The sequence below is a fragment of the Calypte anna genome, chromosome 5A (genome assembly GCF_003957555.1).
Source record: "Calypte anna isolate BGI_N300 chromosome 5A, bCalAnn1_v1.p, whole genome shotgun sequence".
NCBI lineage: Eukaryota > Metazoa > Chordata > Aves > Apodiformes > Trochilidae > Calypte > Calypte anna.
In genome coordinates, this window is record NC_044251.1 from 3,680,408 (window position 1) to 3,693,730 (window position 13,323).

The 13,323-nt window shown below is 41.3% G+C and overlaps 1 protein-coding gene and 1 non-coding gene across 3 annotated transcripts in view; both read left to right on the forward strand.

The window, feature by feature from the left end:
- CKAP5 (cytoskeleton associated protein 5) overlaps positions 1–13,323 on the forward strand; it is a 49,568-nt gene that overhangs the window by 34,309 nt on the left and 1,936 nt on the right. For both annotated transcript variants that reach the window (XM_030452663.1, XM_030452664.1), the window contains exons 28-42: positions 1,244–1,369; positions 2,026–2,175; positions 2,554–2,757; positions 3,934–4,069; positions 5,188–5,381; positions 6,973–7,145; positions 8,267–8,440; positions 8,812–8,932; positions 9,603–9,782; positions 10,226–10,413; positions 10,808–10,883; positions 11,668–11,856; positions 11,956–12,093; positions 12,600–12,683; positions 12,774–12,933. In XM_030452663.1, coding sequence (XP_030308523.1) covers positions 1,244–1,369; positions 2,026–2,175; positions 2,554–2,757; positions 3,934–4,069; positions 5,188–5,381; positions 6,973–7,145; positions 8,267–8,440; positions 8,812–8,932; positions 9,603–9,782; positions 10,226–10,413; positions 10,808–10,883; positions 11,668–11,856; positions 11,956–12,093; positions 12,600–12,683; positions 12,774–12,933 — 2,293 coding nt within the window. The remainder of the gene's footprint in view (positions 1–1,243; positions 1,370–2,025; positions 2,176–2,553; positions 2,758–3,933; positions 4,070–5,187; positions 5,382–6,972; positions 7,146–8,266; positions 8,441–8,811; positions 8,933–9,602; positions 9,783–10,225; positions 10,414–10,807; positions 10,884–11,667; positions 11,857–11,955; positions 12,094–12,599; positions 12,684–12,773; positions 12,934–13,323) is intronic.
- Positions 8,982–9,092, forward strand: LOC115598489. Its single transcript, XR_003987696.1, has one exon. It is a non-coding gene; the product is annotated as a small nucleolar RNA SNORD67 (small nucleolar RNA).

Sequence of the window (13,323 nt, forward strand, 5' to 3'; positions counted from 1 at the left end):
TTTTACTGAGAATATTCGTGCTTGTGTGAGTTCTCAAGTGATAAATGTATTCCCTTATCACTTACTTAACTCCTACTTTTTTCATTACCTATTTTTTTCTTAAAGTCTGTCAAAATGCAGTCTTGTGAGCAGCTCAGCCCATGCTCTAAATCTCCTCGGCCTCCTTGATCTCATGCTGTTGAGAATTCATTCTTTCCATTGCAGTTCTACCATTATGCTTTGAACAGCAATTTTGAGCTCCTGTATCACAAGAAATTAATGAGTGGTAGAATGTTCTCAATCACAAGTGTAGAAAGGGAAGGAAGATGGTGACAGAGCCCTGGAACAGGCTGCCCAGGGGGGTCGTGGAGTCTCCTTCACTGGAGACATTCAAAACCCGCCTGGACACGTTCCTATGCGAAGTGCTCTAGGTGGCCCTGCTCTGGCAGGGGGGGTTGGACTAGATGATCTTTCGAGGTCCCTTCCAACCCCAAGGATTCTATGATTCTATGATAATCTCAGCCAATTCCATTTGAATTTGCAGTTGTTTTTCTGTTGCTTTGTATTACATTAATTTTTCTTGCTGTTGATTTTCAAGTTTTTCCTTTGTGCATGCTTTTTTTTCTAAAAACAAAACAATTGTTTCTGCAGTCCCATAGCTTCCCCTGTCCAAAGTTGTGCTGTAATGAGAACATTTGATGTAGGTCCAGATTCATGGTGAGAATAAGCTGAACAAACTTCGAAGAATATAGATTTGTCCAAGCATTCTGTCAGAACTCTGAGTTAATGCCTTTGCTTCCAACACATGAAAAGGTTTGGAATGGTAACTTAAGACTAAATAGCTGTGTAACTACAAAGCCTTTTCTGTGGCTTATTTACAGCAGTCAGATGTTAATAGCAGTATGCCCAAGGGCAATACCAGGCTGTCCAAAGCTAACACAAACCTCAGCAAAGGCAGTACCAGTCCGACAAAGAGCAAACCTATCAAACAGGTACCACTCTGGGTTCCAGGGGTGTGTGTGGGTGGCTGGTGCACCGGTTGAGTGCTGTGTGACATTTCACAGGGTACTACTGCACACTGTCACTGGTGTTGCTTCCACAGCAGCAGAGCACATACTCTCCAAATGCTAATCAACATTATTCTTCCAGCTTCTCTCTGGCTCTTGTTACACAGCATGAGGTTGGCTGATGTCTAATGCTTTCAGTTGCTGGAACTGAAACATACATGTCTTGCCTTGCTTGTTAATATTTGGCTTTTTTTCAGGGTATCCAGGGGAAGAAAGTGCTAAGCAAGCCTAATTTGAAGGAAGATGATGATAAATCAGGTCCTATTTTTATCATAGTCCCAAATGGAAAAGAACAAAGGATGAAAGATGAGAAAGCTCTGAAGGTGAGAAAAATCTGAATGTATTCACAAGTTTTGAAGGAACATGATTTTAATGCATTCTTTTGGGTTTTCATTTCAAATCAAACATGCTGTGACATGAAAGTGCAGTTTCTGTCCATCCTTTTGACTTTCCCAAGCCAATATCTGGTTTACTGTGGTGTTTCTTGTATTTCCAAATTTTGTGGATTTATGCACTTTATGAAAGCCAACTTTTTACAACTTTCAAGAGATTTGTTTTCAGTTGTGAAATTATTACTTTCAGAATTCTAGAATACATTATAAATGCTTTAAATAAGCTTACTTCAAACAGTCTCACTTACCAGGTTTGTTCTTTTGTTGTGAAATTCTATTATCTAAAACATGCTTGTTAGTTGTAACTAACTAACAAGTTAACTAAGTTGCTAGTCATTAGGCCTATCTATAGCTTAAAAAAAAAGCTTAACAAACAAAAAACCCCCCAAACAATAAACCAGAAAGAAACCACCTCTCCAAAATAACCCCAATAATTTGATTAAGGGGTAATAATTGTGATTGGTTTTTTCCCATGGGAAGACTTTAAAAATAAACTCTAAAGCAGAATTTAAAAGGAGTGCAGTTTGCAGATTCTTCCAGGAAGAAAAGGTAATTCTGCTTTGGGTTCCTAATGCTTCCTGTTCCAGGTTTTAAAATGGAATTTCACTACTCCTCGTGATGAATATATTGAGCAGCTAAAAACTCAGATGTCCAGCTGTGTGGCAAAATGGCTCCAGGATGAGATGTTTCATGCAGACTTTCAGCACCACAACAAAGCCCTGGCTGTCATGATTGAGGTGAGTTTGGATCTGTGGTACAAGATAATGTTGTATAGAATTATTCTTTGCTCTGAAAGATTCTGTTTGAATGAAATAAAATAATATTCTGAGGTCGTTTTGTGAAGTTGAAACATGATCTTATGGATAGGTCAGAACAATGATAAGTTGGGAGAAAGGAAAATTTCCCCACTGAGGCTTCTCTTAGAATTTCAAAAGGAGATACACATTAAAAGTGAGTACCTACAACTCTAGGAATCATCTACTAAATGTAGACAATCTTATGAAGCAGAGTTTTGAGCTTTTAGTTAGTCTCTTCTTTTTTTGAACAGTCTGTTGCATTTTGCACAGACTCCATTGTTTCATTGTTTTTTGGTTTTTTTTTTTGCCCACTTCAAGCACTTGGAGAGTGAAAAAGATGGAGTCATCAGCTGCCTGGATCTCATCTTAAAATGGCTTACCCTGAGGTTCTTTGATACCAACACAAGTGTTCTGATGAAAGCACTTGAATATCTTAAACTGCTTTTCCATATGCTGAGTCAAGAGGAGTATCACCTTACAGAGAATGAAGCATCCTCTTTCATCCCATATCTTGTCCTAAAGGTACAGAAACTGCTTTTATTTTTCATGAGGAACATTGCAGGACACCATCAAAAACTGCAGTATGTTCATTCCTAATACATTGTGAATGACATTAAACGCAGCTGGTTGCAAGAGCTCATTTACGGGGGCAAATTTTGCTTAATATCTTTATCAGAGGGGATTGAGTGCTCCCTTGGTAAGTTTGTAAACACACCAAATTGGGCAGGAATGTTAATCTGCCTGAGGGGAGGAAGGCTTTGCAGAGGGACCTGGATTGATGGGCTAAAGCCAATTAGATTGAGGTTCAAGAAGTGCCAGGTCCTGTATTTGGGCCACAGCAACTCCATGCAACACTCCAGGAAAAGGCCCTGGGAGTGTTGGTCAGCAGGCAGATGAATAAAAGCCAGTAGTGTGCCCAGGTGGCCAAGAAAATCAACAGCATCCTGACTTGTAGAAATAGTGTGGCCAGCAGGACTAGGGAAGTGATTGCCCCCTGTGCTCATCACTGGTGAGGCTGCATCTCAAGAACTGCATTCAGTTTTGGGCCCTTCAGTGCAAGGAAGACATTGAGGTGCTGTAGTGAGTCCAGAGAAAGGGTAATGAAGGTGGTGAAGGGTCTGTAGAACAAGTCTTCTGAGGAGCAGCTGGGGGAACTGAGGTTGTTTAGTGTGGAGAAAGGATCTGGGAAAGCCTTATTGGTCTCTGCAGCTACCAGAAAGGATGTGTTGAGGTGAACGTTTAGTCTCTCCTACCAAATAACAAGTGAATAGGACAAGAGGAAATGGCCTCAAGTTGCTCCAGGGGAGGTTTAGGTTGGATATTAGAAGAAAGAAGAAGAAATTAGAAGACAGTTTCCTTTATTGAAAGGGTTATCAAGTTCTGGATAAGGGAAAGGGATTTTAGTCATTATCCCTGGAGGTATTTAAAGGCTGTGCAGATGTGGTGCTTAGGGATGTGGTTTAGTGGTGGAGTTGGTGGTGTGCTTGGTAAAGGGTTGGACTCAATGATCTTTAGGTCTTAAGACCTTAATGATTCTATGGTTGTGGTGCATATTTGCCTTAAAGTCACTTAAAAGGGATTTTTGCATTAAGATGAATTCTGGCTCTCCTAGTATTTGGACAAATCAACAGTGACATGAGATTGTTTAAAATATTCTGTATTTCTTCACTTCTGTTTTTCTTTCTTTTTTCCTACTAGGTAGGAGAGCCAAAAGATGTCATCCGCAGGGACGTACGTGCCATTCTGAACAGGATGTGTCTCATCTATCCAGCCAGCAAGATGTTCACTTTCATCATGGAGGGGACAAAATCCAAAAACTCAAAGCAGCGTGCAGGTGGGAAATGGCACAGTGAATTAGGCAATTGCAAAGTCTTTGAAACTGCTTTATTTTGCATCTTGAAAAACCCAGCATAATAACACTTGGTGGAACATGAGATTTACTTATGTATAATTAATTTAATCTATTTATAATTTAATGCAAATGCTTCTAAGTTTTTAAAGGATCAGATGGAGACCTCATTGCTCTCTACAACTCTGTGAAAGGAGGTTGGAGCCAGGGGGGGGGTTGGGCTCTTTTCCCAGACAACTCTCAGCAAGACAAGAGGGCAGGGTCTCAAGTTGTGCCAGGGGAGGTTTAGGTTGGATATTAAAAAGAATTTCTTTATGGAGAGGGTGATCAGACATTGGAATGGGCTGCCCAGGGAAGTAGTGGATTCTCCGTGTCTGGAGATATTTCAAAAGAGACTGGATGTGGCACTCAGTGCCATGGGCTGGGAACTGCAGAGGGAGTGGATCAAGGGTTGGACTTGATGATCTCTGAGGTCCCTTCCAACCCAGCCTATTCTATGATTCTATGATTTTAAAGTAGTATCATTTTGCTTTTTATTTTTGGTGACTTTCTGCCTTATGGAGCTGAAGAGTCTGTGAAACTGTGCTTTCAGCATCAAATTTGAATCTCCATTGAGTAGGCTTGTTGTCTTAGTGCAACAGTACTGGGGTGAACAGTGACAGTACCACTGGCCAAGTAACTAAGGCAACCAGTGCATGTGATAAGAATTGGGAAGAAATGTCTGTAGACTCTACATCTGTCTCAACTTTAATAGAAATTATTTATGGTGTGGTGTTTGTAGTTCAAGCAAGTCCCCAGTCAGCCTGGAAATAACTCACCCTGATATAACCAGAAAGTTAAATTATGTACATAATATAGTATTGCAAGTTTAAAACTGTCTAAACTATCTAGTTGTGAAATTAGCTGTAACATTGCTCATATATGCTGGTGGGAAATATTTGAAGGGTATAGGGATGGCCTGCAGCTTTCAGGTGCTGTCTGTGTGACTCAGCCTGAACTCCTGATTCACTGTTCATCCCATAAATCATTTGGACTATGTGTATGATCAGCATTCTGATTGGCAGTACCCTGCAGTGAATGCAGCTGTCATTTTCTTCATTTAGAATGCCTGGAAGAGCTTGGGTGTCTGGTTGAATCATATGGCATGAATGTGTGCCAGCCAACTCCAGGGAAAGCCTTAAAGGAAATGGCAGCTCACATCGGTGACAGGGACAACACCGTGCGCAACGCTGCCCTCAACACCATTGTCACTGTCTATAATGTCCATGGTGACCAAGTCTTCAAGCTGATTGGAAATGTGAGTATAGCTGGAAATAGGTTTTTAATCACTTTTTTCCCCCAAATCCTTCCAGTTCTGTAGCACTGTGTTGTGATGTGTGGCAGTACACCTTGCAGTCGGAATGAAGAAGAGTTTGTAATGTTCAACATGCTACTCCAACTTGCTTGCATCCTCTAAAAATCAGTTGGTTGGTTGTGGGATGGATTGCCTGGGTGTTCATGAATGAAAAATAAAATTGAAGGAAATGAGCAAACCACTAATTTCCATGTGAACTGAATAGTTTATAAAGAGTAACGCTGTATAAGTAACACTTGGTAGTTTTATGGAGTTTGGCAAACAAGGCTGCCTTTTTTTTGTTCCCAACTTCCTGAAATGTTGAAACTTAACTTGATTCTTCTCTGGTACCTGGTAACTATCTGCATGAGATTCCCATCTTATTTCAACTCTTGCTCATAGTTCAACCTGCCTTCTTCAGTGTTGCATAGTCCATTTGCTTTTGGATTTTTAAGGTTAACTGTATTGCCTGAACCATTCAGCCTTTTCTAACTATGGGTTTCTGAGCTTCAGTATGGTCCATCTGGAATCAAAATGCATGGCTTTTCAGGAAGGTTTCCAAATCATAGGGATGCTGGAGAGTACTACCCACAAAATTCTCCCTGCTGTTGGTTTACTTTGTGTTCAGGTCCATTATGGGTATATTGAGCAGGTCAACTCTCAGAAGGCCCTGGCTTCTGTGGTAGGGTCCATAGCCTGAAAGCATTGCCTGGGTTCCTAATAGGGGACATAAAAAGGTGTGTGAGGATTTCTCCCTTGTTTGGTGTTCATTGTGGGGTTTTTTGTTTTGTTTTATTTGGGGGTTTGGGGGTTTTTTTGGTTTTGTTTGTTTTTCGGGGGGAGCTGGTTTTTATTGTTTTTTGGTGTGGGTGGGTTTTTTGTGTGTGTATGTCTTTTTGGTGGTCTTTTTGGTGGTCTTTTTGGTGGTCTTTTTGGTGGTCTTTTTGGTGGTCTTTTTGGTGGTCTTTTTGGTGGTCTTTTTGGTGGTCTTTTTGGTGGTCTTTTTGGTGGTCTTTTTGGTGGTCTTTTGGTGGTCTTTTTGGTGGTCTTTTTGGTGGTCTTTTGGTGGTCTTTTGGTGGTCTTTTGGTGGTCTTTTTGGTGGTCTTTTTGGTGGTCTTTTTGGTGGTCTTTTTGGTGGTCTTTTTGGTGGTCTTTTTGGTGGTCTTTTTGGTGGTCTTTTTGGTGGTCTTTTTGGTGGTCTTTTTGGTGGTCTTTTTGGTGGTCTTTTTGGTGGTCTTTTTGGTGGTCTTTTTGGTGGTCTTTTTGGTGGTCTTTTTGGTGGTCTTTTAGAAATACAAGCAGCAATTGAAACACATAAAAGTACCAAAGTTTGTGTTCAAGATTACTTGTTTTTTGGGAATTATGCAGGCTAGAAATAGCTGTATTCACTATTACAGCTTTTCAGTATGGGTTGATAAGCTCCTGAAGTAGCAGCTTGACAGACCAGAGGGGCCCTGTTACATGGGGCAGTAACAGGAAGTACACCTGCAGTGAGTGCCTCAGCTCTCTGAAATCTGCCTAACTCAAATTGAGTGCAAGTGTTGTGTATTACAGCTCTCTGAGAAAGACATGAGCATGCTGGAGGAAAGGATCAAGAGGTCAGCCAAGAGACCCTCCACTGCTCCAGTCAGACAGGCAGAGGAGAAACCTCAGCGCGCTCAGACCATCAGCGCTAACGCCAGCATGCTGAGGAAGGCACCAGCTGAGGACATGTCCTCCAAACTCAAGTATGTGGTGGCACATCATGGTCTGCAGCTTGCTTAGCATCTATCTGTGTTAATATCACCTCTGGCAATGTTTATTTTAGTTCTTGTATCATCATCTTTGCATGTTGTGAAAATTGGCCGAATAATATCGAGCAAAATGTCTGAAACTTTTTTTGTCTTGTCTGTCTTGAAATCTTTCTAAATGGTCTTGTGCCTTTTTTCACTGCTTCTCCATGGACAGAATTATGTATCGCACTTATAGGATGTAAGTACTGCCCACTAACTCCTTGGTAGCAAGGCTCTTGTGTATTTCAGTTTCTCTCCTAGTCGTCCCTTCCTCAGGGTGACTGGTTTAACATGGCCAGCTCTAGGTTATTTACAGCTTTCTGACTTAAAACAGACCAAAAATACAGGTTTCTGCCAAGGTGACTGTAGATCAAAATGGAGGCAGACATGTCAGTTCCATGTTAGGCAGCTGTTAGGAATATTGGGAGGACTTTCTATGTTTTACATTAAATGTGGTGTTGATTACACCCTGTTCTGAACTTATTAGGGCAGCCATACCACACAGAACTGCATGAGCATGTGTGACTTGTAGAGCCTGGGGCAACAATACCAGAAATGGAAAGCTCAAACATTGTTCCTTGCCATTGGCTCATTATCTTGGAATAAAAGTCACTCTTGAGATCCATATATTCAACATTTCCTTGGAAAATATGATATGTAACACAAGATGCTGGGAGTCCTAGGTTCAGACGAGCTTGCAGGGTTGCTGTGTAGGTAACACATCCTGCTCATCATTTGAAAAAAGAAAAAGCCAATTGTGAACTTCAGTACTGTATTCCACAAATGCTACTTTAAACTGTGCTAGGTAACTTTCAGCCAGTGCCTATTAATCTCAGATGCAGGGCAGCTTGTGATGGGTTACCAGAGAAACCAGCAGCTGCTCTTCTGGCATACAAAATCTTGTTTTACTAAAGGCCAGGGAAAAAGCAGAGGGGATGATTAAGGGGCTTGAAAAAAAAATCAGACCTTCAGAGTCTGTGCTGTCCTGAGAGCTTTAGGGCTACCAGTGGATGCTAGTGCTTCTGCTCTTGCCTCTTGGGTATGTCTAATAAACACCTCTCTCCTGGTTTCTGTAGTCAGAACCGCAGCATGGGCAGTCACTCGGAGGCAACGCACACGGTTCCTCGGGAATTCCAGCTGGATCTTGATGAAATTGAGAATGACAACGGTACTGTCAGATGTGAGATGCCAGCACTTGTACAGCACAAACTAGATGACATCTTTGAGCCAGTCTTGATTCCTGAGCCCAAGTGAGTTGAGTTTTAACTCCTGAGTGAAACCAGTAGGGCTGCTTATGTTCTGAGAAGCTGAGCTGACCATGCTAGTTTCTGCATTCGGACTTGTTCACACAGGAGTGTCAGATAATTTGGAGGTATCAGTGGTCTGTTGTACTGCTCTGGAATCTGAAGAGCAGTTATTTCTACTGAGTTCTGCTAATGTGCTTTTATAGTAAAAATTCTGAGTTTGCAAATGTATTGTCAGTCTTTACAATTTGTGCAACAGACATGTTAAGAGAAATTATCACTTTCTTGAAAGAATTAAATCATTTCCCCTGCACCAGTTCAGTGCACACTAGAGCTGTCCCTCCAAAGAGTAATGAATCCTCTTTTCAACTCTGCAGAATCCGTGCTGTGTCCCCACACTTTGATGACATGCACAGTAACACAGCTTCTACTATCAATTTTGTCATCTCCCAAGTAGCCAGTGGTGATATAAATACAAGCATCCAGGCTCTGGCACAGGTAAGTGAATTAAGACAGCAACTAATCACACTGTACTAAACTGTTTGTCTGCGAGGGTGATGAGCTGCACTGTGGTGGAGCAATCACATCGGGTGATGTGGACTCTGCTCAGAATCTCCCTGATGACAAAACCAAGTGCACAGGGGCCATCTGACTCGCTTTAGCAATGGAAATTCCACTTGCATGACATAGAATAGACTCTTAGTGCAGATGCACTGAGGGGAAAAAAAAAGTCTTTGCTTTTGTCATGTATCTGTGCTATAACTTTGAAAAGGCCAGGTAAGCCAGTGAGGCTTAACTTTCCAATGTAAACTGATCCTCAGCAAAAAAATTCTCTTGCCTCATAGCACTTACAGGTTTCTAGGGTGGCTTTAACTGCTTACAAGTTCTTCATCCAGAACATTTCATCAAGCTGTTAGCTCCAGAATCTGTAATGCAGCATTTATGTTTTCCTTTGTATAAGATTGCAGTTCTCTGCAAGATCAATAATTGCTTTTATTTGGAATAGCAATAGAAGTCTGTGGGTACTTCTTTCGGGTTAAAGCTTATATTCTAAGTGTCATGGCAAAAGGATTAGCATGAGGCAAGACCTTTCCTATAGAAGAGATTTAAAAATATTTTTGTACTGTTTACATTGTGTTGACTTGAGTGTTTTGCTTTTAAATCTTAGATTGATGAGGTTGTCAGACAGGAAGACAAAGCAGAAGCTATGTCTGGCCACATTGACCAGTTCCTAATAGCTACATTTATGCAACTTCGTCTCATCTACAATACACACATGGCAGATGAGAAGCTGGACAAAGATGAGATTGTCAAACTTTACAGCTGCATTATTGGGAGCATGATCTCGGTAAGGCTTAGGCATAAATGTTCAGGTAAAGAGCAGATTCTGTGCACAAGCTGCAGGAGAATGGCATTTCTGTCCTGTATTGACCTTGCCTTACTGTTGAGTCTTGTTCTTGGAAGTTTGTTGCTGATTGCTCACCAGTCCACCATTTGAGAAGGGGTGGGGATGAAAAACTGGGCAAGGCAAAAATGTTGCTTTACAGGATACAGCCACTCCAGTGCTTCTAGTGAACCTCTTTAATATCCCTTATCTTTTGAGTGCTTAGTTGGTAGCCTAAGTATTTTCAGAAGTCACTTAGTAGCAATAACTTTTCCTAGTTGCATTTGAGTGGTTTAACATCTGGGGGGTAGGGGGATGCCAAGGGATTTGACAGAGTAGTTTACAGAAGTATTTGCATAAAAGCATTGCATGCAAGGAAAACCTCTAATGCTGTATTCAACTTGTAGCTGTTTCAGATAGAGAGTCTGGCTCGAGAGGCCTCCACTGGTGTGCTGAAGGACCTAATGCATGGTCTGATTACATTAATGCTGGACTCTCGGGTTGAAGACCTTGAGGAGGGTGAGCAGGTCATCCGATCAGTCAACCTCTTGGTAGTGAAGGTTCTGGAAAAGTCTGACCAGACGAACATCTTGAGGTATATAATGACAATTGCACAGTTACTGCTTCTCTTCACCCATTCTAGTCTGTTCCTTGAATGACTGGGGTTGTTCATTAGTCCTTCTCTAAGCAAGGAATGATCCCTGTAGAATCATTCATCTGGATAATGAAGAATTATCACTGATACTCAGTGGTGATCAGAACTTGACTGCACAAGGCAGCTCAGATGAACCTTTAGTGTGTTTAGATTCTATATGCTTTATAGTTCACCAGACTGCCTCTTAAACCCTTGTAAAATACTGGAAAGAAGGAAAGAGCTGTTATACAACATGATGTAAACTGCTAGACTGACTCCAGCATCTGATGTGGTATTCTGTGGGGAGCTGTGTGTAGCACTATTTCTGTGTAACTTGTAAATTTACTCCTTCTAGTGCTCTGCTTGTTTTGCTACAAGACAGTCTGCTAGCAACAGCCATCTCTCCTAAGTTTTCAGAACTTGTCATGAAGGTGAGCCTGTAGTAGAGGTTTTGAACTTACTTGGTTTATTTGAATCAACTTAGCTGAAAACGTAGATGGTTGGGTTTTTTTTAATTATGACCATAACCTAATTTATTTCTTATACCTTTTTAATAGTAATTCGTAAAATTAGATGTTGCACGTGGTGATGGTGACTTCATGTATGCCAGGAGGAAACTTAGCACCTGCTAATAGCTTACAGAAGCTTAGATGTACTAATGGAACTCCATGCAGAGGTGTGCAGTCACGTGTGGGCCTTATGCACAGCACTGTTCTATGGATTCAGACAGTGCCAGGCTGCAGCTGACTTACATTTTGTCATCTGGAAGGACAGGCAGAGTGAAGATGCAGATATCTACAGCTACAGCATGGATGTGATCTTTTCCAATGATGCTACACCCTTTTGTAACCTGCATGATTTAAAAGACAGCTTAGCCATTGTTAATGAGGTTAAACCTAATGAACTTGTGCTCTGTGGGTGTATATACCATATATACATTATCTGCTGAGTCTTCAGGGAAAGCTTTCAGTCTCCTGTTACTGGTAGAGAAGTCAGCACTAATTTTATTCCTCAGCTTTGAGGATCTGGGTACAGTACAGCTGGTTACAAAGAGAAAGTGTGTACCAGTGCAAATGCAGTTTGAGTAGATAGACCCAGTGTGTGTCTGTGTGTTGTAGCAGAGTGAAATGGCTCTGAGTTCTGTGTGATCTCTTCTTATACAGTTAAATGCTTTTTCCTTGAGTTGTCTTGCTCTAAGTTAGCCTTTCCTTCCAGTGTCTCTGGAGGATGGTGCGCCTTCTTCCACAAACCATTAACAGCATCAATCTGGATCGAATTCTCCTGGATATACACATTTTCATGAAGATCTTTCCCAAAGAGAAGCTGAAGCAATGTAAGAGTGAGTTTCCCATAAGGACACTGAAGACTCTGCTTCACACCCTGTGCAAGCTGAAAGGGCCCAAGGTTAGAGTAGTCATTAGTCTTGTATTTTAAATTGTTCGATGTTCGTGCAGTCTCTAAAGCTATTTCTCTTTTTTAATTCCTTTTTTTTTCTCCTTTTAGATCTTAGATCACTTAACAATGATAGACAACAGAAATGAGTCTGAGCTGGAGGCTCACCTGTGTAGAGTAGTGAAACACTCCATGGACCAGACTGGAAGCAAAGCTGATAAGGATACAGAGAAAGGGGCTTCTCGCATAGTAAGTAGTGTAAATGGTTTGGTAGGGTGAAGGAATTTATTTGGGAAGCAAGCTTGGTTTTGTGGAATATTAAGTACTAATTGCCCTTTCAGCATTCAGTGTTGGAAATACTCTTCTGTTTTTACTTCTTATTGGTGTTTTGGGAACTTGAAGTGTGTTTCTGTTACTATCTAATTATTCTGTGCATGTCCCGGGATGATGTTCTGGTGTGCCACATAGGGTTTATGCTGCCTGATACTGCATTTGATCTACTAAAGGCTAACTATCCTCAATATAAGTTTTAAACACTGGCTTCTCAGAAGGAGTCCTACAGTAGTTGTCCTTTTTCAAGTCCTACTCTCATTCTGGATAAACAGTGGCTATGTAAACCCTAATCACTTCAAGGTTTTCTTCACCTTGAAAGCTCTGTATCCATTTAGCAGGTCTGAAGGCACTGTGGGTTTGTTGAACTTCCCTTCATTTTTATTCATTTTTCTTTAGAAGTCTCCTTTTATTTCTTTATTTAGGAGGAGAAGGCTTCAAAGGCTAAAGTTAATGATATTTTGGCAGAAATATTTAAGAAGATTGGCTCTAAGGAGAACACTAAGGAGGTAAGTCCTTCCTTCCTGCAAGGAAAATCAGATAAATTAGAATGGTGTATGCAGCAGTTATAGTAATGCACAGGAACTCTTCCTTCCCAGGGTCTGGCGGAGCTGTATGAATACAAGAAGAAATATTCTGATGCAGACATTGAGCCCTTCCTGAAAAACTCCTCTCAGTTCTTCCAGAGCTATGTGGAAAGAGGCCTTAGGCTGATAGAAACAGAACGGGAGGGGAAGGGACGCATTGGTGCCTCAGCAGGTAGGTGTTACAGCAAAACTGATTGATTGATAGATGAGAATCAGGGATGCAAGGACAGCAGTTACATGTCCCCTGGTAGTAACTAATACTGGCAGATGTTTATGGATTCCCAGAATGAGTTACCTGATGTCTTGGGACTTGTGGTGCTTTGTGAGGCACTGTTTGCAGGCCCATGTTCTTCGTTTACGAAAGATGTTATCGCTGTTGTTATGCCAAAAGTAGAAAGCATCTGAAAGGCTTGGTAGATGGTACTAAACTTAGAAAAAGAAGACTCCAAATATTTCTCATCAGGCCACTTGCTCAGTTGTCTCTGGTCATGCTTACACCTGTTCCACACCCACATCTTCCTCTCACCCCAACTGTTGTCAGCCTCAGCACAACCTCTGGCTT